Below are 22,788 nucleotides of genomic sequence, written 5' to 3'. Positions count from 1 at the left end.
CCAGTTGCACTGCTTCATTTTTAACTATTCTAGATTTGGCCAAGGCATCACAGTACCAAAAGACTTTAAAGTTTTCCCTTCCTTTTTTTAACACCCCTTTTAAAAGAGATGACACTTTTGAATCAGGCTTGGAAGTGAGGTTCTTTTAGCTTTCTAGCTCTAGCAGAATATTTCCTTAACTCATTTCTTGTACTAGATTGGCAAGTGTCAGAAAATCACTTTTGTCCCTGAACAGTACCATCATTGTCTCGGACTGTCCCTATGCAAACCTATGAGGATGTGGCCGACCCCCCACTCAGGACTTGCCCAAATACTGCAGGGTCTTCTGCCATGGGTGAGTAAGGAGATCTTTAGTTCATTGTGATGCTAACATTCCAGGAGGGGGAAGAATTTTTTGGTATCTAAAACTGAATACACATAGTTTTTAATTGTAACTAAATGTTGAGTCAATTAAACAGCAATTTTCAGCTTCAACAATGAACTTTTTATGTTTTTCTGCTAAAGGAGAAAATATTGTCATGCCTCAACAAGCAGCAGCTTTAATTAGTGAAATACCCACTTGGTTGTGTAAGAAAATTAGCGAGCACTTAGTTTTCACTATTCATGCTGCTGGTTCCTTCAGAACAGCTAACAAACTGCACAGCTATCAAAGATGAACTCATATTCATTGTCTCAACAACTTTAACTCAGAAGGTGTTATTTCACTCCCCCAAAATAACCATTAAAAAACCTACTTTATGAATAGCTTTTGTTTACTGAATTAACATTTAGAATAGTAGGGGATTCTAGTAATTTCATATCCATTTGAATTATCTTGATCTAGCAACTCAAGTACCCATTTGTTTTTAGCTATCCTTAACTGAATTTAAGAAATGTCAAGGATGCTTCAGTATAGGGCAAAAAAGAGAGAGGAGAGACCGTTTGTGTCCCAAATTCTATATCTAAGTTGGTTGTACAGCACCTAGGTGTAATTTGAAGCATGTGAAAGTATTGACAGAACACCTGTTGACAATCTCTTAGAACAACTAACTTTTCCCCCCCTGGGGTTATGTGGTTTCCCTCCATGGCTGCATTTGGTTTAAGGTGTGACCAAGAAGAGCTGCAGTTCCCAAAAAAGCATTTGCTCCTCCCAACTTCAGCTTCCTTGACTTCTGGCCCCTTTGTCACTGATGTGATCAGGGCATCGTGTGGATCCTAATGATAAATCAAGAGAGACTGAGCAAATAAACACCAATCCTTCTCCATGTTCCATTTATTTCTAAACAAAGTCAGCTATGCTGTTTTGTGCTATGAAGTGTTTTCTAAATTTTGGAAGTCTAAGAATTTATCTCCCAGAATTCCCCAGCCAGCATTTGAAGGAACAGCTAGGGGTAGCTATGGAGGTATCTCCTTAAAACGGGGCTGCTTTGGACCAGCCTTGCCATAGGTAAATTTCATAAACATGAACTCCCCTCATTACAGTGAAATTCTCACCACACAGATCCTAAGAATGCACCCATTCAAAAGAAATGTCTAAAGTCATGTGCAAATACGTCATTGATGTATATTAGTCTGAAAAAGTTCACATAGCCATTTCTGGAGCATGAGTCATTCAGTCTTAATGTGGAAATGATTAAGACAATCCAGAATCTTCTTGAGAATGACTTAAGAAATAAAACCACTCCAAAAGCACCACATAAGATTGTCTAGGAAGTGGCAGATAATCCCAAAACAATAGCCAGGAATCTGCAGGCCCTTCTCACTTTTATTAAAGTCAGTGTTCATAGTTCTACCACCAGAAAAGCACTGGATAAAAATGTGATTCTTGGGAATGTAATGAGGAAGAAACCATTGCTTACTAATAAAAACATTGATACTTGTCTCAAGTTTACCCAAAAGCCACTGTAGTTTGAGCCTCCACATTTCTGGAGGAATATTCTAGGCAAGATGAGCCAACAGCACAACTTTTCAGGCTGCACGGTCTTCATTATCTTTGATAGAAACAAAACACCACAATGCACAATAAAAACATACCAATTGCCCAGCAGGGAGCTGGTAGTGTCATAGTTTGGGAATACTTTGTTTTCTCAGGACCTTAACACTTCCATCACTTCTACACCATATCAAAGAATTCTACAGGACTTAATCCCCATGGAAATGTGGCATGACCTGAATCATATAGTTTATGCTAAAAACCTGTTATTTAACTGAAATAGTTCCCCATAGAAGAATGCCCCAAAATTCCAGTACAGTGATACCAGAGAACAGTTACCAGTTAAAGGAAGCACTTCGTTGCGGTCACTATAGTTAAAAAGTGGTGCTAGTTACTGTATTTGTCAGTTTTTCAGTGGCACATTGCATATTCGATGACTTTGTTTATGGAGAAATAAAACATTAAACTAGTGTTACCTGTTCATTAGTTAAGAGTCCTCCTATATGTCAATAGTACTAATGTGAAACTCTCACATTCAACAACAAAGAGATGCAACTATTCAGAAAATTTGAAAGAGGGCAAAGACTTCTGTCAGTATCTTGGTTAGGCTGTTCAGTCCTTTGGATTTAAAGGAGAAAAGAGGTTTTGGTGCATATATTCACATAGCACTTTCAGTAACCCTTTTAAAAAGTTGCATCTTTTCCTGCATTGCTGGCTTTCAATTCTAGGAAAGAGACAGCTGCTTTAATGAGACCCTGACAAGTGCTCTTTGAATCCCCCCCCCTACTATACAGGACTTGTGTCTTGTATTTCCTGCAACAAACTGATAAAATGAGAATTAGAATCAAATGGCATACACTATGTACCTTAGGCTGAGCTACATAAGATGGGCAAAATCCTGGGGGAGGGGTGGGAAACGGCCAATATGGTGTCCAACACCTTTCCCAGGGGTGAAATGCCAGTTCACCTGAACCGGTAGTAAAAATTCTACCGGTCCACACGAACCGATAATAAAAAAGTGATTTAAAATAATAATTAAAAAAAGATTCCAACAATCGCACGGCACAGCTGATCGTCGTAACTTTTTTTTTTTAGCATTTTCTTACTACTGGTTTGGGTCAATAGGTAGTTAAAAAATGCTTTAAAAAGATTTTTTTTAAAAGGTTCCAACCATCAGCTTTGACAATCAGCTGTGCCACGTGATCTTGGGAACCTTTTAAAAAACTTTTTAAAAGGACTTTTTACTACATATTTTCCCAAACCGGTAGTAAAAAAATGCTAAAGGAAAGTTTAAGAAAAGGTTCCGACAATTGCGTGGCACAGCTGATTGTGTGTGAGATTGTGTGTGAATCAGTTTTATAGATTGTTATTTTTGTGCGATAGTTTGTTTTTGAGCTCTCTGTGACTCTGTGAGGTTCCTGCTTGTTGCACCAAGCCACGCCCACTCAGTCACATGACCACCAAACCACACTTCACCAAGCCACGCCCACAGAACCTACAGGGAAAATTTTTGAATTTCATTACTGGCTTTTCCTATTCTTCCATAGGATTTAACATCCGGATTGGGAAGCCAAAAGGACCAAGAGACCCTCCTGTTGAGTGGAGCAGAGTGTAAGCTGCACTTCTGAGAAGGACATTCTTTAGCAGCAGGGAGGAAAGAAGGCTGCTACTTCTACTAAAAAGGGGAGCACTAAATACTAGATGCTCACCTCCTTCATAAGGAGCAACTACACAAAAACAGCAAGTTTTTCTGACCACAGGGGACAGCTACTATGAGCAGCTAAAGCTCAGGACATTTCTAAGACCAAATCCTCCAGTTAGAAGAACTTATTTTGACATGAACTTTTCTTTACCAGATCTTGTTGGTGGGAGCCAAGAGCGTGGCTGGCTTGGAGATTTTCAGCAATAATCATTTAGACCCAACACTGGGTATAATCATGCCAGGGAAATCTGGAACAGGTAGCCAATTAAACAAAATATGTAATGTTCCCCTTAAGTGGATGGTTCCGACTTACAGGGTGTGAGCCTAACCCGGCTCACCACTTGGATGGTCTCATTTTATAATGGAAAGCGTGGAAAAAAGAAACCGGAGCCAAGAGAAAATCATTATACAAAAGTTATAAAAGTTTGGTGCTGAAGAAAGGGTACCTCTTGTACAATACACACTTCCAAAGAATTGCATCGGAACAGGTTTGGCTAATTCCGTCTTCAGAAGAAACGTATTTTGCATGACCTGCGTGGAGAGCTAACTACACTATTTGGAAAGGAATCTCTAATTCTTTCTCCCATGTGCTCCTCTTCAACAGAGCTTCCAACGTAATTCCGATAATCTGATAATGTCAAGTGATTGTGCTGCATTTTAGCTAACTTTGTTGTAAACCTAGCCAGTGCGGATTAGTTAGTTAACTACAGCTTAGTGAATTACAACCCAGACATTTGGGGTGGGCTCAACAGACACATCTAGCGAAGCAAAAATGACAGCAGGTGAGGAAAGTCTCCTGCCCCATTTTGTAATCTCTTTTCTAGTCCTATTTATATGTTTAGGTAGCATTACCACCTTAGATTCCAAAAGAGGAAAGAAGTTGTTGTAGAAAAATTGCAGGCATGGAGTAATAAAAACCAATTGGAGGGCTGAGAAAGCACTAGAGTCACATAATGCTATGGTAAGTTACAGCGAACGTGTCCTCCATCATTGTGAGTCTTAATAACTGCTATTTGACTGTCGTCTTTGCTGCTAATATAGCTTTCAAAATCAATTCTCCATAGACATTTTTTAGAACTGGACAGCCAGCTCCAATGTTACCCAGTATGTTTCTGCTAAATAAAAATTTACACAAAGGCCAATCAGTCAGCATAAGGAAGTGCAAAAGCTCCTTTTCTGCTGGACGAACATCACGAGTTCCAGAATAGGGAAGTTCTGGAATGGGTAAGAACCAAATTCTGACATGAACCAAAAAGATGATCACTCCTAGAACAGGCAAAAAGAAAGAAAAAAATGTATTTATGAAGCAAGCTTGAAGAATCCAGTTCATGTAAGGTCCAACATACAGTCTGCTTCTTTGATGAGAAGGTAGCAGTTTTGAGGCACTGCTACTCAACACTGAGGAATTTTCTCTTCTTGGCTGTGTGGGTGTAAGGATGCCAGCGCCACTCCACGTCAGCGGTGTTCTCTTGCTCCAAGGTTCCTAGTTTGATCATATATACTGCAATATAAGAGAAGAAAAGTTTGAGCTGGCTGTCGTGCTCTGTGCTTCAGGAAATAAACCCCACAATTCTGTTTTCAGTCTGGTTCAATGTCAGTCTCTGAATGTCCGCCAAAAATGATTTTTTTAGGACAGAGGACAAGGAAAGATTAAACCCTACCTGAACAATGGAAAAAAATCCTTAAAACTCAGAGCATTTTATGCTGTGGCTGAGTTCACACCTGCAGTTAAACATTAATGAGGTTTGTTAAATTTTGGCTTAGCATGTTGAGACCCTAGCCAGTGTAACACAACCAGAGATTAGGGCATGGCAATATATGTCAACTCAAACTACCATTATTCTTTAAACCATAGTAAAGTGGCCTAGCTGGCGCACATCAGATCTTGTTCTAGGACAACAACCTCCAAACAGCCAGCCAGATATCTGAAAGCAAATCCTGAAACCACAATAATCATTCCCAGTATTTGAGTCTCACAGATTACATTAAGCTAGTGGTTCCCAAACTTGAGCTGGCTGGAGAATTCTGGGAGTTGAAGTCCACAAGTCTTAAAGTTGCCAAGTTTGGGAACCACTGCATTAAGCAACAGTATGTTTAAGGATGAGTCATGAAGCCATAACATGTTGTTCTAAAGTTGAGGAAACCCAGTCACCAGAAGCCATTATTGAATGGTAATTACACACACACAGCCCTCATATCATAATGATTCTGATGGACCAAGATTCTGATTTAGAAAAAGAAGCCTCTCAGCTTCATTTGTCAGCTGAGATTTGAATCAGCAACTTCTTGATTATTATCCATGCTCCTAACCGCATTGTCTTTAGATCAGAATGGGGACAGGAAGAGAATCATACTGAACTCTGAAAAGGTGACCCAATCCATTCTAGTGTTCAGCAGAGATTTGAAAAACCTTGTGACCCATAAATATTGATTAACTGTGTTACTTTTTCTCTTCCTTGAAGCAAATGCACAAGGACAAGAGTCATGGACAAATCTACATACTGGTCCAATTTTTAAAGTGCATAGTGAAAATCCATGTAAGAGCCGAGGTGGCGCAGTGGTTAGAGTGCAGTACTGCAGCCACTTCAGCTGACTGTTATCTGCAGTTCGGCGGTTCAAATCTCACCGGCTCAGGGTTGACTCAGCCTTCCATCTTTCCGAAGTGGGTAAAATGAGGACCCAGACTGTGGGGGCGATATGCTGACTCTGTAAACCGCTTAGAGAGGGCTGAAAGCCCTATGAAGTGGTATATAAGTCGAACTGCTATTGCTATGTAATATAATTTAATTATGTATGAAAGCACAAGATGCATGGCAGCAAAAGTTTTTCTGCACAGCATTCTCAAATGTGGTGCCCAATCAAATGTGGAAAACTATAATTCTCATAATTTCCAATCAATGTGGCCATAGCTACATTGAATTGCAAGACTTGACCAAACATAACTAGAGGATACCGCTCTTGAACAAGGAAGCCATTTTCTTTTAAGAAGCAGCCTTACAGTCAACGTCAGCAGAAAACTGTTCCATTATGTCATCTGTAGCACAATAAAGTAAGAATTGTGCTAAATGTTGCCTCTTTTTGTGAGGAAGGAAATAAGCAGATTGACTCATGCTAGAACTTCAGATCCTTTTGAAAAACATTGTTGTCAACCTCAGGGGAAATCGGATTACAACCCATGACCTTAATTGTGAGAAAAGTAACTGAGGACTTCACGTACTCTAAAAAATACTGCAATTTGCATACAGTATACTGTGTCTTATTGCTTTAATTGCCATTTGTTGGAAATAGTAGGGCTGGAGGTGGGTGTTTCTTTACTGAGGAGTCAGCCATATTTTTAAAAAAAGATGGGGAGAAAAAGTCAGATAAAAAGATAGATTTCCTTTCTACACCCGTTTACTCAAAGCTTGATATTTCTAATATTGACTTGGGAGGTTTTACCTGAAAAAAGCCATTCCATTTACGCCTACAATATAGTGACATTATAGATTAGCTTTGGCCATTCAAGGGATGCTGAACAATACCTAGAATTCCCAGTAGAACTTGTTCCAACACATAGATTATTCCAAAATCTCCTTTTCTTTCTCCTCCTTTTTCTTCTTCAATGCTTTTGATACATACAGTATCAAGTATCAAAAGGTTGATTTAGCCTTCCATCCTTCTGAGGTCAGCAAAATGAGGACTCAGATTGCTGAGGGCAATATGCTGACTCTGTAAACCACTTTAGAGAAGCCTGTAAAGCTTCTCTAAAGTGGCACATAAATGGTATGTGAAGTGGTACATAAATCTAAGCACATATTGCTACAAAGTTGAAGTTGTCCCTCTGTTCATAGCAGATTTGTTTTTCACATATTTATTGAGTCCACTTGCTAACCAGCTGTCAGGTTCAGACTTCTATATTTCCCAACCATTAACTGGATTCCCAATCCATCTCCCTCCCTCCCTCTGTGTGTGTGTGAGAGAGAGAGAGAGGGGAGGGGGGAGAGAGAGAGGGAGAGACAGACAGACAGAGTATGATCTAGTGACACCAAGCTAGAAAGCAGGAGATCATGAGTTGAAGTCTTGCCGTAGGCATGAAAGCCAGTTGGATGATCTTGGGCAATCATTCTCTCTCAGCCCAGTTCACAGAGTTGTTGTGGGGAAAACAGGAGGAGGAAGGTGCATTGAATATATTCCCCTTCTTGAATCATTTGTAAAAATAATAAAGGTGGGTTACAAACAAATAAAAATGTAGGAGATACTAAGAGAACAGTGACTCGGTTAAAACTGCTCTGGCAAGTCAGTGATGGAGACAAAGTTTCTGATTTCACAGTTCATAGTTTGATGGTGATACTTACATTTCATTTCAAACCTTGGCCCGACCTCAGAGAGCTCTACATTCCGATGGTCAGTCTTCTTGTAGACATGGTGCCTGCCCGAGATAGTATTGGAAAATTATAGAGTAAGCACTGGGAAGAGCAGTCCTCTTCCCCAGCAACAGGCTCTTTGGTTCCCCCCCTCCTCCTCCTAAGTTTTTCCACCCATTAAACCCAAATCACAGCTGCAAAGGTCAGACACTTCATTATTTCAAGCAAAGCAGCAAAAGTGACGCAAACCCCATATTGGCAAATGTCTCTCCTCATATTTGATGACCAAATATAAATCAAACTCATAGTTGTCTGCCTTTTCAAGTGGCTCCACATCTGAGGCGGTCTTTTCATTCTCCCCATGGCAGAGCCAGCTACAGTGTGCATATTTTCATTCAATCCATCCCCTCTACAATTAACTCTATCTGTTAACATCTGCATTCATATCTTCTTTGAGGACATTTCTAACAACGCAACTTGTTAGTTGACTCTACATTAATTAAACAATAGATAAACTATATTTTGGTGTTACATGTTGCATGAACCCAATTGCAGCATACTCCAAGTAGAACATAAGCCAGGGATAACGTTTATTTCTTTATTTACAAACTTTTATCCTGCCCACCATTGGGTACTTCAATGATGGACAGGTACTACACACAAAGTGATTAAGTTGCCCACTAGATTACTGAAGACTCTGCAGAGGCAACTTCCATGACCTGTTGTATTTGAAAGCTACTGACAATTATTAAATAATGACAATCTCAAACTGTTAGCAGGCAGCATTAGCTAAAGAAAAGTGTTGTGGTTTCCCTCCTTTGGCATTTTGAAAGAATCAATGAAGTGCAGAACTAAAGCAAATCCACAAATAAACCCACGAATGCCCTCCATGGCTGCCCATCCATTTTATTTCCAAAGCAGCTTGAAAAATGCTCTCATCTTTCTTCAGCCTGAGTCCCTTCACATGTGTTGGGACAACATTTACCACAATCTACAACAAATATAGCAATTATAATCCAACTATTCAGAAGGCACCAAATTGCAGAAGATTATACTACCACCCAGAGCATTGTACATGAACAAGACTTCACAACAAAGAATCTAGCACCAGTGAAATTTGTGTTCTCTTGGCTCTCCTAATCATTTCTGCTCAGCGTCACCCAGAATCCAAACCAGGTACACATACCTGAAGGAGATATAGTCGTCTTTGTTAGCAAAGGTGATGACCCGTTTGCTGTCTTCTTTAGGTACTGGAAACAAGTACTTGAGAATGCTAGTGGCCTATGAAGGAGAAAGGGTGAAATGCCAGAACCTTGGTGGTAGAAAGTGGATGGTGTGTGATGAAAGTTGGAAACAATAGTGAATGAAGTATCGAATGTTCCTATAGTCTCGACGTTAAGTTTTCTCTTAATGGGATCAGATTTAAAGAAATATGTAACTGAACACAATTGCAAGATCAGGCTATTACATCAGATTTAACTCACATGACAATCTTTGAATGTGCTTGACCATGGACCTCCCATAATCCTCACCTAGAATTATCTTTAGTAACTCAAATAAAATACTAATTGTATGATTTCTGATAGATAAAAAGGTGAGAAAACCTCCGGTGATTATGCCACTTCTCTGATACTCACATCTTTACTTTGCCCAAAATATCATATAAAGAACATTGATGCATCCAGGCTAAAGTAAAACTCCTACATTCACTTCTGTAGAGTGGATTTCACTGGTTTCAGGGGCTGAGTTCACAACATGCTAACTTAAGACAGTAAAAGATCTAACAGCTTTAATCCTGGTTTTATTTTGTTTTAGTTGTGGCTTAGTCTATTGAATAGACCTAGTGTGTTCAGCTGCTTTGATACTGTCAGGCCTGCATTTATATTCCTTTTAGAATTTTGGCCTGCCACACTTTCTCTTATTTCATTATGCTGTTTCTTTAGTATAGTCGATGGGGGGGGATAGAAGGAGTAGGCGTTTGGAATGTATTGTTTTTCATTCTTTGCTAGAAGTCAAGATCATCCTTTGTTTCCGCACTTTCACACCTGACTGGAAGAAGCTGGGCATGGATGCCAGCGTGGAAGAAGGAGATTGGACCATGTGATGGACTGTGGGTGTGGAGACAAGATCATGAACTTTTAACTGGGTGGGATTCTGATGTAACTTCCAGAGTTGGGATCCCACAGCTATGTGCCAACATGCCTGCTTTATTAAATTGGAACTTTAAGCATAGTTTTGCCTTCGATTCTGATTTGATTCTACATGGTATTTGGAACACTGACAGATACATTTTGTAAATCCAGAAAATAGCAATCACATTTAGTGACTTTGGCACACATTTTTGCCAGTAGATCTTACTGTCAAGTCAAAAAGGATTTCCTGCCCTGCCATCTGTCAGATGTTTTGCAGATCTGCTAGCTACCTTCTCCGTTTTAATTTTCAATCTCAGTTTAAACAGTTGTCAAACATTGAGGAAACAACATTCTGATCTACCACTTCATCTTACCCTCTGTCCAAGACGAGATGTGAAATTGTGAAAGATGAGGTGGGGGTTGGCTTCTGACATGGTGCCAATGTCTGGGATATCATGGCGCATGACCACATTGCAGAGGGTGAAATAGGCAGTGGGACCAAAAGGCAGGTGGCTAACTATGAGTCCATCTAAGTAATGAAGAAGTGGAAACAAGGAGAAGGGAAACTAGTTAGGCCCCATTGCTATCAATGGAAGAAGATGAATCCATTGAAAAAAGAAATCGTTATTATGACACAAGCTGATGTGTGGGAATGATGCTTTATCCACCGATTCTGCTTAAGCCTTGCTCATAACCAGCTATTCCATCTAGCTCAGCATCGTCAGCAGCTTCAGATGGAAGTCTTCCCAACTCTACTTGGAGATCTGATCACTGAACCTGGGAGTAGGCGGGGGTGCACATCCTACACTTTACCACTAAATATTAACTTCTACCTAGAGTCAAGTAAGCAGCATACTGGATTTCAACTCTCCTCAACCTGAGGCAAGTTAGTAAAGGATTGTTGAACTGTAACATAAAGTATCTGGAAGGCATTACATTGCTTCTGAAGAGTAGAGCCACTGCCGATAGGTTTGACATCAAACAAGCAACTTCAGCCCATTTCCAAATGAGCAGAGCTGCCCCTTTGTATGATTCCATCAAACTGTCCTCCTCAAGTCCAGTACAAATGCAATAAAATGACCACTGAATCTCTACTAGATATGCTCTCATAACAACAGGTTTCAAAGCACAAGTATCTAGTATGTACTGTTTCCAAATCACTTACCTGGCACCCCTCTATGCTCATGCACCACCAGCAGGTCGGTGACCCCGTTAGCTTTGCAGGCACGGACCAAAGCGCCCACCTCATGCCTGCCTCGGTTCATTCGCTGGGCCCCAGGGAAAACTAGCTTCACTTCCTAAACGGAACATGGGAAAAACACATGAAGTTATAAGCAACCATTTACAATCAGATTTCTGAGCAGAAGCAACCGATGTCACCGTACCTAATGATTCACTCTACTGTTGTTGTTTTTTAAATCTGGAAAGCTTGAGCTGAGATCTTAGAGGTGATCCCCTGCACAAAGTCTCTATTAAACCATTTGCTTTGACCTCCTAACTGCCCAGGGCTGAGCTGAAGTGGGTTTGGTGTCCGGCTCAAAGTAAACCTCTTCAATGAGTTTCTCTTCAGGCAGGCTGGTAGCCAGATTTTGTATTCAGTAGTCCCAGAAAGACTGCAGGTCCTCTAATAAGCAAAGTAAGACTTCTACTAAGCTACTGAGTCAAGCCTGCTCCATCAATCTGCTTTCTAAAGCCATGCCTCCATCTAAAGCAGGACAACGCATTTACTGTTTACTTACTTTGGCAAACATCTTGAGGCGGGAGCTGGGGTCACGGGAGGTGGTAACCATAATACGGGGATCCTCCACACCAGCCCAGCGGTATTCATCATCCACATGACTCGTTATTCCTGCCAGGCCAATGTCACAATTACAAACCTTCTCAGAGACAGATTCCCCAGAAAGCATTTAGAGGGCTCCAGGTTGGGGATGGTAGCCCAGAGGTTTGGCTCCAATGACCCACTCACCTTCTGCCCCTCCATCATCAAACTCCAGTGCTTTCTGGAGGACCAGGGCTTCTTTCCGAAGTTCTGTGGGAATCAGGCAGTTCTCTAGAAGGGAAAAGCACAGATGGCTTTTAAAAAATTGTGAAAATCCACATTATTGCGTGTGTTATTGGTTCATTTATACACATTATAATTCACCAACTTCCAACAACTCTAGATGGTTTACCACTTATATTTTTAAAAAATCACAAAATATTATACAAATAATATAACCCTGATTGTATAATATAAAAATATATAAAATACAATAATTCAAGCAGACTGAACATAAAAAAGCAAATAAGGAAAAGAAAAAATAAGACAAATATAAGAATAATTCAATCCTTATAAGAAAGTAAAGTTGAGGATAGGATTCTTCCATTCACCAGCTAGCATACCCATCATTATTTGTTTTAGGCGAGTATTGTAAGAACTGCAAGACCTAGCTCTTTCAATCAGCTTTTGAAAAGTTTACAAGGACAACATTCCCACCTATTTTATTTCTGTATTTATTAGAATTATATCCTGTTTTTTCCGTTTCTCCTCCAATTTTATACCTAGAATGGCCATTTTTTGAAGTTGGTAAACGGAAACTGTCTGATGAAATGTCAGGTCTAGGGCTGAAATGGGTCTTGAATCTGGGTCTTCTTTATCCTAGTTAGTAAAATCATTACACTATACTGGCTTTCTCAAAAAATACTTTTCAACAATTCTATGAGATTGGCTGGCTGAAATATATCAGCATATCCCTTCTTAAAGCCCAGCCCTTGTTTGATTAGAATGCCAGACAAGCACTAAAGACACTTAGTTTCAAATCTCCATAAAGTTATTAATTCATGGATAATTATGCACCTGGTCTACCTCTCAAGGTTATTTGTGAAGATACCTTTTGAGGAGAAGTCTTGAGTAAATGAAAGGAAACATGGGGAACAATTGTAATAAGTGAATAAAAAGCACATTGGTTCAATTATAGGACAAACTATACATGCTTTCTTAGATATAGAATCCACTAAGTTCAGTAGGGCTTACTTAAAGGCCAACTGGCCCTCAATACAATCCTGTTGTTATATATTGCAATTCCAAGTCATTAATGTGTACCATCCAGAGCCTTTTTAATTTTTTCTTTCTTTTCTTGGAGAGTCCGGAGTTTTTCTTCTTGAGCTTTACGGTAAAGATACTCCCGCCTCTGACGAGCTTCCCGACGCAACTAAAAAAGTACAAAAGCAACAATTAGATTCATTAAGACCTTTTTTTTTTCATTTCCCTTCTGACTTCAATATTCTTAGTGATGGGAGAAAACGGATCTGTCCTGAAACGTTTGTTAAAAATCTAGAAATGTTTATCATTTGAGTTACATGCATTCAGGCAATCCACAATTAAAACAGAGTAGGGCTGTAATCCTACAGCTGCTTCCTTGGGAATTAGTCCCATCAAATTTAGTTGGATTGCTAAGTAGACATTTGAAGAATTATGGAGCAATTAAAAAAAATCTAACCAACATTGACAACCAATGTAATTTAATATACCTAGGAAGCAACAGGGGGAGAAGCATGATCAAAATATAGGTAACTTCTAAATAGCATATGCAAAATCTATGCTCTTTGTTCCGAATTAGTCTAGATTAGAATGTCTACTATCCCGAGGCTTCATTGATTCATTGAATCGTTGGACAAAGTCTAAATTGAACAATCTGGAAACTGTCTCTATTCTCTTAGCCAGCAAGCAAAACCAATTACTGCTCATTTTTCCAAAAAAAAGGAAATACTGCTACATGCACAAAAAATAGTTCTTACCATGATCTCCCCTAGATTCCCCGACTCGACCACGTTACGATTTACTTTCTTTCAATCACTTCCGCCCTTGACGTCGGTTCCCATTGGTCAGGAGAAACGGCCTATAACAGATGAGAATGAAAAACCCAAAGCGAGAAGCCTCAGGCCCACAACAAACATGGCAGAACAAAGGGAGGTGACGTAATGAGAACGCGTGCCCGAAGCCTTCACGGCGACGTCAGTAAAATGCGCGCGCAGATGATGTTTCCGCATAGCAATAGCAATGGCATATAGATTTATATACCGCTTCGTAGTGCCTTTATAGCTTTATGGGCTGTTGAGTAACATTGTCGAGATTTTCTTTTTCTAATGGAATATTGAAATATTGGGATCTAGGTTTTCCCCCACCCTCTCTGCCTTCCCTCTTTCTGTGCCTCCCCAAATTGATTCCCTTCCATCGGTAAGGGGTTGGGGAGCATAAATACGGAACAAAGATCTAGTGGATCCTGTTTCATAGTTCGTATATTTTTCCACACTTCCACACCCCATAGACTCCAATCTGAAGGAGAAATGAAAATGCTCTTGGGGCTTCTAGGAGAGAAACCGGAACTGAGTTGCCAGCATTCTTACCACCACGAGACGGCACACAAAATATTTAGATCCACCGGATTTTTTTCATCCCTGATCTGATACCCATACATTTCCCAGCCTTTGGTGGTGGTGGAGGTGGTGGTGAATCTGTTTGGTCAGCTTTATCGATTCAAAATATATATGTCATCGCCCTTGCCCGAAATATCAGAGGGCGCAGCATACGTACAAACCCACGTATATACAACACACACACAGAGAGAGAGAGTGAGTGAGAGAGTGAGTGAGAGTGAGAGAGAGAGGGAGGGAGGGAGGGGAGGGAGGGAGGGAGGGAGAGAGAGAGAGAGAGAGAGAGAGAGAGAGAGAGAGAGAGAGAGAGAGAGACCTCCCTTAATAAACATGGTCCCTGTTTAAGCCTCTAGAACTGAGGTCCCCAAATTTGCCAACTTTAAGACTTGTGGACTTCAACTCCCAGAATTCTCCAGCCAGCATAGCTGGGAGGGATAGCTTGGGGCCAAGTTTGGGGACCTCTGCTCTAGAACAAATGTTTATCCACCCAGCAACTTCAACTGATGTGGACTTGAGCGAGCTGGTTGAAGAACTCTGGGAATTGAAGCCCCAACATAATTCCTGAGATTGAGAAATGCCACTTTAGAGATAAAGGGGGGAAAACTTCACAACCGGAAGCGGCTATGCTTATTATTCGAAGCTGTATGGTCGCTTCTCTACCTCGGTTTGCAGCCCATTGGCCAAAGAGGAACATTTCTAATCTTATTGGCCGCGGAAGAAGAGAAGGTGGAGTCATGTCTTAAAAGCAGTAGTATAGGAAGTCAATTGTGAAAAGCCGATCGGATGCAGTGGGAGAACTTGGGGGAGGTTGAGCGACCAGCTGTCTTCGTTAGAGGAAGACCTGTGACGTTACCCTGATATATTGGTTTGCGAAGGTATCTTTTTTTCTTCCTTTCTTTAGATTAGCCGATCACAGTTGCAGGTAGAAAGAATGAGAGGCTTGTGGCATCTCAGGATTCTTTTATTGTGGCGTCATAAATTAGAATGAGAATAGAATGAGCTGGAAGGGACCTTGGAGATCTTCTAATTCAGCCCCCTGTTCAAGCAGGAGATAAATGACTGTCTAGACCAGTGTTTCTCGACCTTAGCGACTTTAAGTCCTATGGACTTCAACTCCCAGAATTCCCCAGCCAGCTCTGCTGGCTGGGGGATTCTGGGAGTTGAAGTCCACAGGACTTAAAGTCGCCAAGGTTGAGAAACACTGGTCTAGACTCTTCTTACAAACATCCAGTAATGGAGCGCCCACGATTTTTGGAGGCAAGCTGTTCCACTGGTTGATTGTCCTCACTGTTAATTCCAGGTTGCGTCTCTCTTTGATTCGTTTCCAACCATTGTTTCTTGTCCTGCCCTCCGGGTGCTTTGGAGAATAAGTTGACTCCTTCTTCTTTGTGGCATATCCCCTCAAATACTGGAATACTGCTATTGAATAAGACTGTGATTCCCTAATATCAACACAGATTCATCATTAGCTTTACAGTAATGCAACCCGCTGGTGTAATATCTGGCCCTTGAAATGATGGGTGTAACGAAGCAGAATAAACTCATAGATCAGCCAGAACTCTTTAAAAGTCCTCCAATACTCTAATCACTTTGAACTCTGGAGGAAGGTTGGGAAAATAAAGCATCAAATATGCAGTTTACATGTTTTAAAAGGGAAGAGAAAGGTGAGGGTGGTGGTATCAGGCCTGATGAAGCAGAGCAATTCTGGATATGTCTGCTCAGAAGTAAGCCTTCCTGACTCCAGTCAGTTTGTGGCTAATATTTTCACCACAATACCTGACTGCGATAGCTCCTAATATATTTTGCCAAAGGAAGCTTACTTCAAGTCTTCTTTTATGCCTTTCCAACAGCAGAAGTTGTGTTGATTCAGACAAGTTTTTAGCTGCCAGAGTGATTTGCAAATATGGACACCGATACAAAGATTGTATATTTGGATGGAAAGAAACAAGCTTTTCTTACGTTTCCTTTCTCTTATGGTCCTAAATGTTTTCTAAATATCACACACAGTTGTAAGGTCCTGCTAAATGTGGTAGAGAGCCTGAGGACCACTATCATTCTGTCAGCATTCTTCACTTTGCCTTGTTTTCAGAGATCCTTTCTTCTCCACTGGAGCATATCCCATTCAGTGGGTTTGCCCAACTTCTTTACAATATTTTGAAAAAAATATTGCTGTTGGGACAAAAGGCAGGGAATCTGCTTCTACCAGTTGTATGCATCTAAATCTGGCTCTAACTGATGGTTAAATAGGTTGCAAATGGCTTTAACTGCTCAACTTGTAAACTTATTTTTTTTTCTGTAAAGTGGTTTTGAACATTATTTGATGGAAAGACTGTGTGCAAATTAAATATATAAGGTATTAATTTATATCAACATGGATGTTTTTTCTATTATAGCAGAAACTCTTGAAACCTGTGTGACACAAGGTTGAATAGGATCAATTGTCCAATTTTCCATTCAGATGGCTCCCGCAGAGGACTTTGGACAAACTGAAATATGCGAGGAATTAGATCGTGTTATCCTTCACCTTTTTGATGCTCTTGAAATGCTCCAGACCAAGAGAGAAGCTTTCAATAGCATGGTGGAGCAGGTGAGAACATGGAACATAAGACCTGGGTAAAGGCCAAGGGCATGCTGCCAAATGATGGGGTCATTTTCCCTTTCCCTGTTGCTGCAGTTGGACAGAGCTGTTGATTCCTTTTTGGGACATGTGTCATAGAGATTGCCTTTGTCTTCCCAATATCATAAAATCCAGAATCAGTTCATTTTCTTTTCAAGATGACTAAGAATTCTGGCAATTGTAACTCTTCCTATTGAAATTATTGGGTCAGAAAGATTGCAGTAAGGTGTGTTTTTGATTTTGTCTCGGCAGGGTTGGTTCTCACTTTCCAAATCTCGCTATGCCATGGGTAACAAATCTGTATCTACCCTGCAATATGGACACCAGATGACACCACTTGTTCGGATAGAAACTAGGTGAGGGGGGAAATTGTTGGATGTTGACAAGGAAGGAAATTTTATGGTGGGGAATAAAGGCAGTAGCTGCAATCATACATTGCGCTAAACCAAAATGTGGTTGCCTTCCTTTTTGGTTTAGTTGCACAGACACAATCATTGTGCTTAATGAATTATGATTTATGGCTTATTGTGTTGTATAAACTCAGTCCAGTTAAGAATGAGTTCCAATCCTCTGTCTGTCTTTATCTCAAATTTCTATCTAAGTCAGAACTTGGACTTAAAACAGACTGCCTATTTGTACAAATGGTGGATAGAATTTTCCTTCCTCAAGCCTATGAACCACTGAAATCACACAATGTTTTGCTGGCCATCTCATTATCCAATATTAAAAATGCACACGACTTCAACAGTTCATGAAAACATTGTATGGCTTCAGTGGTTTATCATCTCAAGGAAGGAGAATGCCATCCATCATTTTTAATAATAGCCAGTCCATTCACAAGTATAAGTTACACTATATTGCCAAAAGTATTCGCTCACCTGCCTTTACTCGCATATGAATTTACTGTAAGTGACATCCCATTCCTAATCCATATGACGTCGGTCCACCCTTTGCAGCTATAACAGCTTCAACTCTTCTGGGAAGGCTGTCCACAAGATTCAGGAGTGTGTTTATGGGAATTTTTGACCATTCTTCCAGAAGCGCATTTGTGAGGTCACACACTGATGTTGGACGAGTTTACGTGGCCTACCACTTCGTGGCTGAGTTGCTGTCATTCCCAAACACTTCCACGTTCTTATAATACATCTGACAGTTGACTGTGGAATATTTAGGAGTGAGGAAATTTCACGACTGGATTTGTTGCACAGGTGGCATCCTATCACAGTTCCACGCTGGAATTCACTGAGCTCCTGAGAGCGACCCATTCTTTCACAAATGTTTGTAAAAACAGTCTGCATGCCTAGGTACTTGATTTTGTACACCTGTGGCCATGGAAGTGATTGGAACCCCTGATTCTGATTATTTGGATGGGTGAGCGAATACTTTTGGCAATATAGTGTATGTATAAATCAAATGTTTTTTATCCAGGGGCTAATAGTAAGTAGCTAGCTAGTATAATGACCTTCAGTGAAAGGGAAAAAGAGTAACTAGGTACTTTTGTTCTTTTAGAATTTTTCTAAAAGCAGATGGGATCTATTTTGTGTTCTTTTTATTAGAACCTCCTTGCAAATATTTAAACTATTATTTAGTGCTATTATTTCCATTGCCATTCAGCAGGAGAAGAGTAGGAATTAAATAGCTAGATGTATTAGTTTGGAGAAGATTGCTCCATTCCATAATAGCTTATCCAAAGCATCAGGTCATCCTAATAATTCCAGGAATTATTAATCCAACTCCCTTTGTAAGAAGGGACTGTTTCACTTGGCTGTATTCAATCAAACTTTAATTATGAGAGTATTGTGTTCTCTAAGGTTTTAGACATGCAAGACAAGTTTTGTTATGGATATTTTGGATTGCTTTGTTGATAAAATCAGTACTGGAGGATTGTTTTATTTCTTTGATTTTGGGATGAGGACTGGAAAAACATAGATTCAAATCCCCATTCCATGTGGAAAACGCTTTGGAAACTCTTGACCCAATATTTCCCTCATAATGTCACAATGTTGTCCTGGAACATTAATAGGGGCAATTATAATGTACACCAATGAAGAAAGAGAACTAAAACTGAAATGATCTCTATCTCAGAGAGCCCCAAATAATAATTATCTCTATTGCTAAATGCTTAGTCTTGCATATGTCTCTCTATTTCTTCCATCTAGCAAGGCAGAAGATGGGCACACTCAGTTTCAGGTGATCGCAGAAGATGTTTTCAAAGGCAAGGATGAAAGCCCAACTATTGTGGAAGAAATTGGCCCCAGTGAACAAGGTAAAGGAACAAAACTCACAAAGTTTTTGAACCAACTTGATCATAATTCACAAAAAACTGCAATGATCTTGCCAAGGTCTGTCTGAATCTTTCTCTGTCAGATGGCTCTTAAAATGATTTTTGGTTAGTATATGAATAATAAAAACCAAAGATGTAACAATTTGGTGAAATAAACACTGTACAATAGGAACACAAATCAGAAATTCTTTGTCCCCAATAATATGAAAACTTACAATGCAACAATTCAAAGGAAGAATTCAAGGAGGCTACTGAAAATACCAGAAATCAGCCTCAATTACTCCAGGGGTGGGTTCCTGCCAGTTCTAACATCTTCTATAGAAGAGGTTCCACAAATCTACCATGTCGTTTAGAACCGGTTCCAGCTCCTTCCCCCCACCCATCTGCACATTATCAAGATGAAGAGCGGGAGGAGGAATTCTGGGAGTTGAAGTCCACAAGTCTTAAAGCTGTCAAGTTTGAACACCCCTGGATTTTTTTTCTAAAGGGTTAGGGGTGCAAGGATCTTGTAACTTGACAGCTTTAAGACTTGCACACTTCAATGCCAGAGTTCCTGAGCCAACATGACTGGAGGAGGAATTCTGGGAGTTGAAGTCCACAAGTCTTAAAGCTGTCAAGTTTGAACACCCTGGGGTTTTTTTTCTAAAGGGTTAGGGGTGGAAGGGTCTTGTAACTTGACAGCTTTAAGACTTGCGTGCTTCAAATGCCAGAGTTCCTGAGCCAACATTTTGGTTGCTAAGCAAGAGCGTTATTAAGTGAGTTTCACCACACTTTACAAGTTGGGCCATGCCCACCCAGTCACATGACTGCTAAGCCACTCCCACTCAGTCACATGGTTGGCAAGCCACTCCCGCAAAGCAAACCACACCTACAGAAGAGGTTCTAAAAATTTTTGAAACCCGCCACTGAATTACTCTTCAGAGATAGGAATGATAACTGTCCAACTGTGCTTTCTAAAAGAATCTACAATAGACATCCTGAGAATTGTAGTTCAACAACATCCATTTCCCTGCTTGCAGTCTCCTTTGATTGAAAGTACTTCATTTGATTGCTTCTAGTTCTACGACGACGAAAAGGTCCAGGAAGTGCCAAGGATGTGGCCCAACCCCTGAATACAGCATCCCAGCCTGCAGAGGCCTTAGACCACCATGACCCCCTGAACTGGTTTGGTATCCTTGTGCCTCAAAGCCTCCGACAAGCCCAAAAGACTTTCCGAGAAGGTGAGGAAAAAGGCAGCTGGGATAATCACAATGAATGCCAACTGCACGTGTGTCCCCTTCTGATTCCTTGTTTAAAGGTCTAAGGAAAATATATATATATCCTGTAGCTGTTTCTTTCTTATGTGAAAGCTGCCATTGGGAAGCAGAACATCAATTTTGGGAGTTGCTCTGCAGGGGAAGGATACTGTAAAATCTCCATTCCCTCCCCACTCCAGGGCAAGGTTACTGCAAAATCCCCATTTCCTCCTAATCAGCTGGGACTTGGGAGGCAGAGAATAGATGGGGGCGGGGCCAGCCAGAGGTGGTATTTACCAGTTCTCCGAACTACTCAAAATTTCCACTACCGGTTCTCCAGAACTGGTCAGAAGCTGCTGAATGCCACCTCTGTTGCTCTGTGGCCAAGTTCTGTTCATATTGTGGTAGTCACCATCTGAGGAATCAGACTAAATTTCTGGTATTCAACTCAAACCCACTATATTGTGACACTTCCTACACGGAATAAGGGCATTGCTCCAGATCTGTAATTTAAGTATTTATTTAAATTATATCCCATCTATTATTTTTATAAACAACTCAAGATAATGATAACTAATGATCCTCCTCCTCCTGGTTTTCCCAACAACAGCAAACCTGTGAGATGGGTTGGGCCGAGAGAAAGTGACTGCCCCAAAGTCAGATGAGCTTTTTAGAGATCTTTACCATTCATAAAAGAGTTTTTCCAACCAAAATGCCACACAGATAAATGAAGATTCCATCTACTGGAATTCCCAGTTAGAGCTTGACAACATGGAAGTTGAGTGTTCTATCATATCTGGAAACAATCCAATTTAGGAGACAGAGTAGAATGGAATTTCTCTCTTTCAAAATACTATTTAGATTTTTGCCTATTGGTAACCCCTTTTTCATCTTGTCCTGTTTCAGGGATCAGCCTGGCTGCAGAAATTGCCTCAATACAAAGTGAAATTGAAGCCACTCAGCGTTATTACAAGTCACTGTTGGGGAAAAAACAAAAACTGGTTGCTGGAAAGAAGCAGTACTCTCCTTGATCAATAATGATCATCTCTGATGGTACAATATAAGCTATAAAGTGTAGCTGATATTTACTGGAGCCATTTTGAAAAGATCCATGTGTGTCCTGAACCGTTTTTAAATATCTCTGTAAAATATAATTATAATTATTAATGGCTTTGTAAGTTACAAGTGCACTTTAGAAAGATTTGTTTGCACAAAACTAAAAATGGATGGATGTATTTTAAAATAAAGCATAGCTGGAAAATGTAGCTTAGTGTGTATATTCTTCATTTTGCCTTTTCTTCTTATATGTCTGAGGCAATATGTCTCTTAAAGTATTGAAACAAATGTCTTTGATTTGTAATTTAATTTTCATATGTCTTATATGCTTTCATTGTAAGCAAAACTTTTCTATCAAACCAAAACAGATTTACATGAGGCACAAGTTTTGATTATGATTAATCTGTGGGGCTTTTAAAAATTTGATATCTTGAAGGAAAAAAGGGGAAACCCCAAAGAAATAGGCCCCTATATTGTCTTACTTGGACATGTATCTCTTTAAGAAAAAGTGCAATAGTGAAACTATGGTTTTCATTTTAATAAACATTTCTCCTCTGCCTATTGTAGTTATTTTAATTCAGTGGTTCTCAACCTGTGGGTCGGGACCACTTTGAGGGTCGAATGACCCTTTCACAGGGGTCGCCTAAGACCATTGGAAAACACCTATTTTTGAAAAAATATGGAAAACATAAAATAATTTTATAGTTGGGGGTCACAACATGAGGAACTGTATTAAAGGGTCGTGGCATTAGGAAGGTTGAGACCCACTGTTTTAATTGATCTTTTAATTTCTTCTAATGACAAAGTTGTGGTGATTTTGAAAATGAGCCCCTAAATCACTCTTTTAAAAGTATTGAGAGACAAGGCACTAGAGGAATATTAGAAATTGCCTTAAATCAAATGACACCCTGTCACTCTGGTGGGGGATTATTTTATTATTTTTATTTCTTTTATATGCTGTTTTTATATCCTTGTAATCCTCCTTGAGTCACCATGTGCGAGTAGACGGTAATATAAATTTTCTAAATAAATAAAGCTACGACTGAGTTCACAGCACACTAAATCAGTGTGCTGTTGGGTAGTTATCATAGCTT

At 40.1% G+C, this 22,788-nt stretch overlaps 3 protein-coding genes across 5 annotated transcripts in view; 2 read left to right on the top strand and 1 right to left on the bottom strand.

Moving 5' to 3' along the window:
• Positions 1–3,564, top strand: part of PTPN18 (protein tyrosine phosphatase non-receptor type 18) — a 53,160-nt gene extending 49,596 nt beyond the window's left edge. Inside the window, exons 16-17 of the mRNA XM_032211046.1 lie at positions 236–334; positions 3,460–3,564. Coding sequence (XP_032066937.1) covers positions 236–334; positions 3,460–3,527 — 167 coding nt within the window. The 3' untranslated portion in view covers positions 3,528–3,564. The remainder of the gene's footprint in view (positions 1–235; positions 335–3,459) is intronic.
• IMP4 (IMP U3 small nucleolar ribonucleoprotein 4) lies at positions 3,082–14,695 on the bottom strand. 2 transcript variants are annotated; one of them, XM_032211047.1, is made up of 9 exons: positions 13,867–14,695; positions 13,172–13,280; positions 12,056–12,139; positions 11,829–11,938; positions 11,255–11,387; positions 10,464–10,618; positions 9,144–9,238; positions 7,949–8,022; positions 3,082–5,115 (listed from the first exon to the last, which is right to left on the bottom strand). In XM_032211047.1, exons 1-9 carry the CDS (start codon positions 13,867–13,869, stop codon positions 5,003–5,005), a joined length of 876 nt encoding a protein of 291 aa, XP_032066938.1. In that variant the 5' UTR covers positions 13,870–14,695; the 3' UTR covers positions 3,082–5,002. The 2 variants fall into 2 exon arrangements, with proteins under 2 accessions (XP_032066938.1, XP_032066939.1); XM_032211048.1 differs by lacking the exon at positions 13,867–14,695 and having other exon boundaries at positions 13,103–13,183.
• Positions 14,696–15,245: 550 nt separating this feature from the next.
• Positions 15,246–21,903, top strand: CCDC115 (coiled-coil domain containing 115). Of its 2 annotated transcripts, none has more exons than XM_032208618.1 (6): positions 15,246–15,377; positions 16,961–17,089; positions 17,372–17,475; positions 19,279–19,385; positions 20,462–20,623; positions 21,545–21,903. In XM_032208618.1, the coding sequence occupies exons 2-6, from the start codon at positions 16,961–16,963 to the stop codon at positions 21,667–21,669; spliced, it is 627 nt and encodes a 208-aa protein (XP_032064509.1). In that variant the 5' UTR covers positions 15,246–15,377; the 3' UTR covers positions 21,670–21,903. The 2 variants fall into 2 exon arrangements, with proteins under 2 accessions (XP_032064509.1, XP_032064508.1); XM_032208617.1 differs by having other exon boundaries at positions 15,247–15,377; positions 16,896–17,089.
• The last annotated feature ends 885 nt before the right edge of the window (positions 21,904–22,788 follow it).

The sequence above is a fragment of the Thamnophis elegans genome, chromosome 2 (assembly GCF_009769535.1).
Source record: "Thamnophis elegans isolate rThaEle1 chromosome 2, rThaEle1.pri, whole genome shotgun sequence".
NCBI lineage: Eukaryota > Metazoa > Chordata > Lepidosauria > Squamata > Colubridae > Thamnophis > Thamnophis elegans.
Note: the sequence above shows the minus strand (reverse complement) of the source record. Positions and strands in the feature narration are given on the sequence as shown.

Bases quoted from the DNA above. Each gene is read 5' to 3' on its own strand.
- IMP4 (XM_032211047.1), bottom strand. The intron at 12,140-13,171 runs GTACACATTAAT...TTTCCCTTCTAG, and splicing joins AATTAAAAAGGCTCTGGATG to AGAACTGCCTGATTCCCACA. The intron at 11,388-11,828 runs GTAAGTAAACAG...TGTTCCGTTTAG, and splicing joins GCCTCAAGATGTTTGCCAAA to GAAGTGAAGCTAGTTTTCCC.
- CCDC115 (XM_032208618.1), top strand. From the start codon at position 16,961: ATGGCTCCCGCAGAGGACTTTGGACAAACTGAAATATGCGAGGAATTA. The intron at 17,090-17,371 runs GTGAGAACATGG...TTGTCTCGGCAG, and splicing joins TCAATAGCATGGTGGAGCAG to GGTTGGTTCTCACTTTCCAA. The intron at 20,624-21,544 runs GTGAGGAAAAAG...GTCCTGTTTCAG, and splicing joins CCAAAAGACTTTCCGAGAAG to GGATCAGCCTGGCTGCAGAA.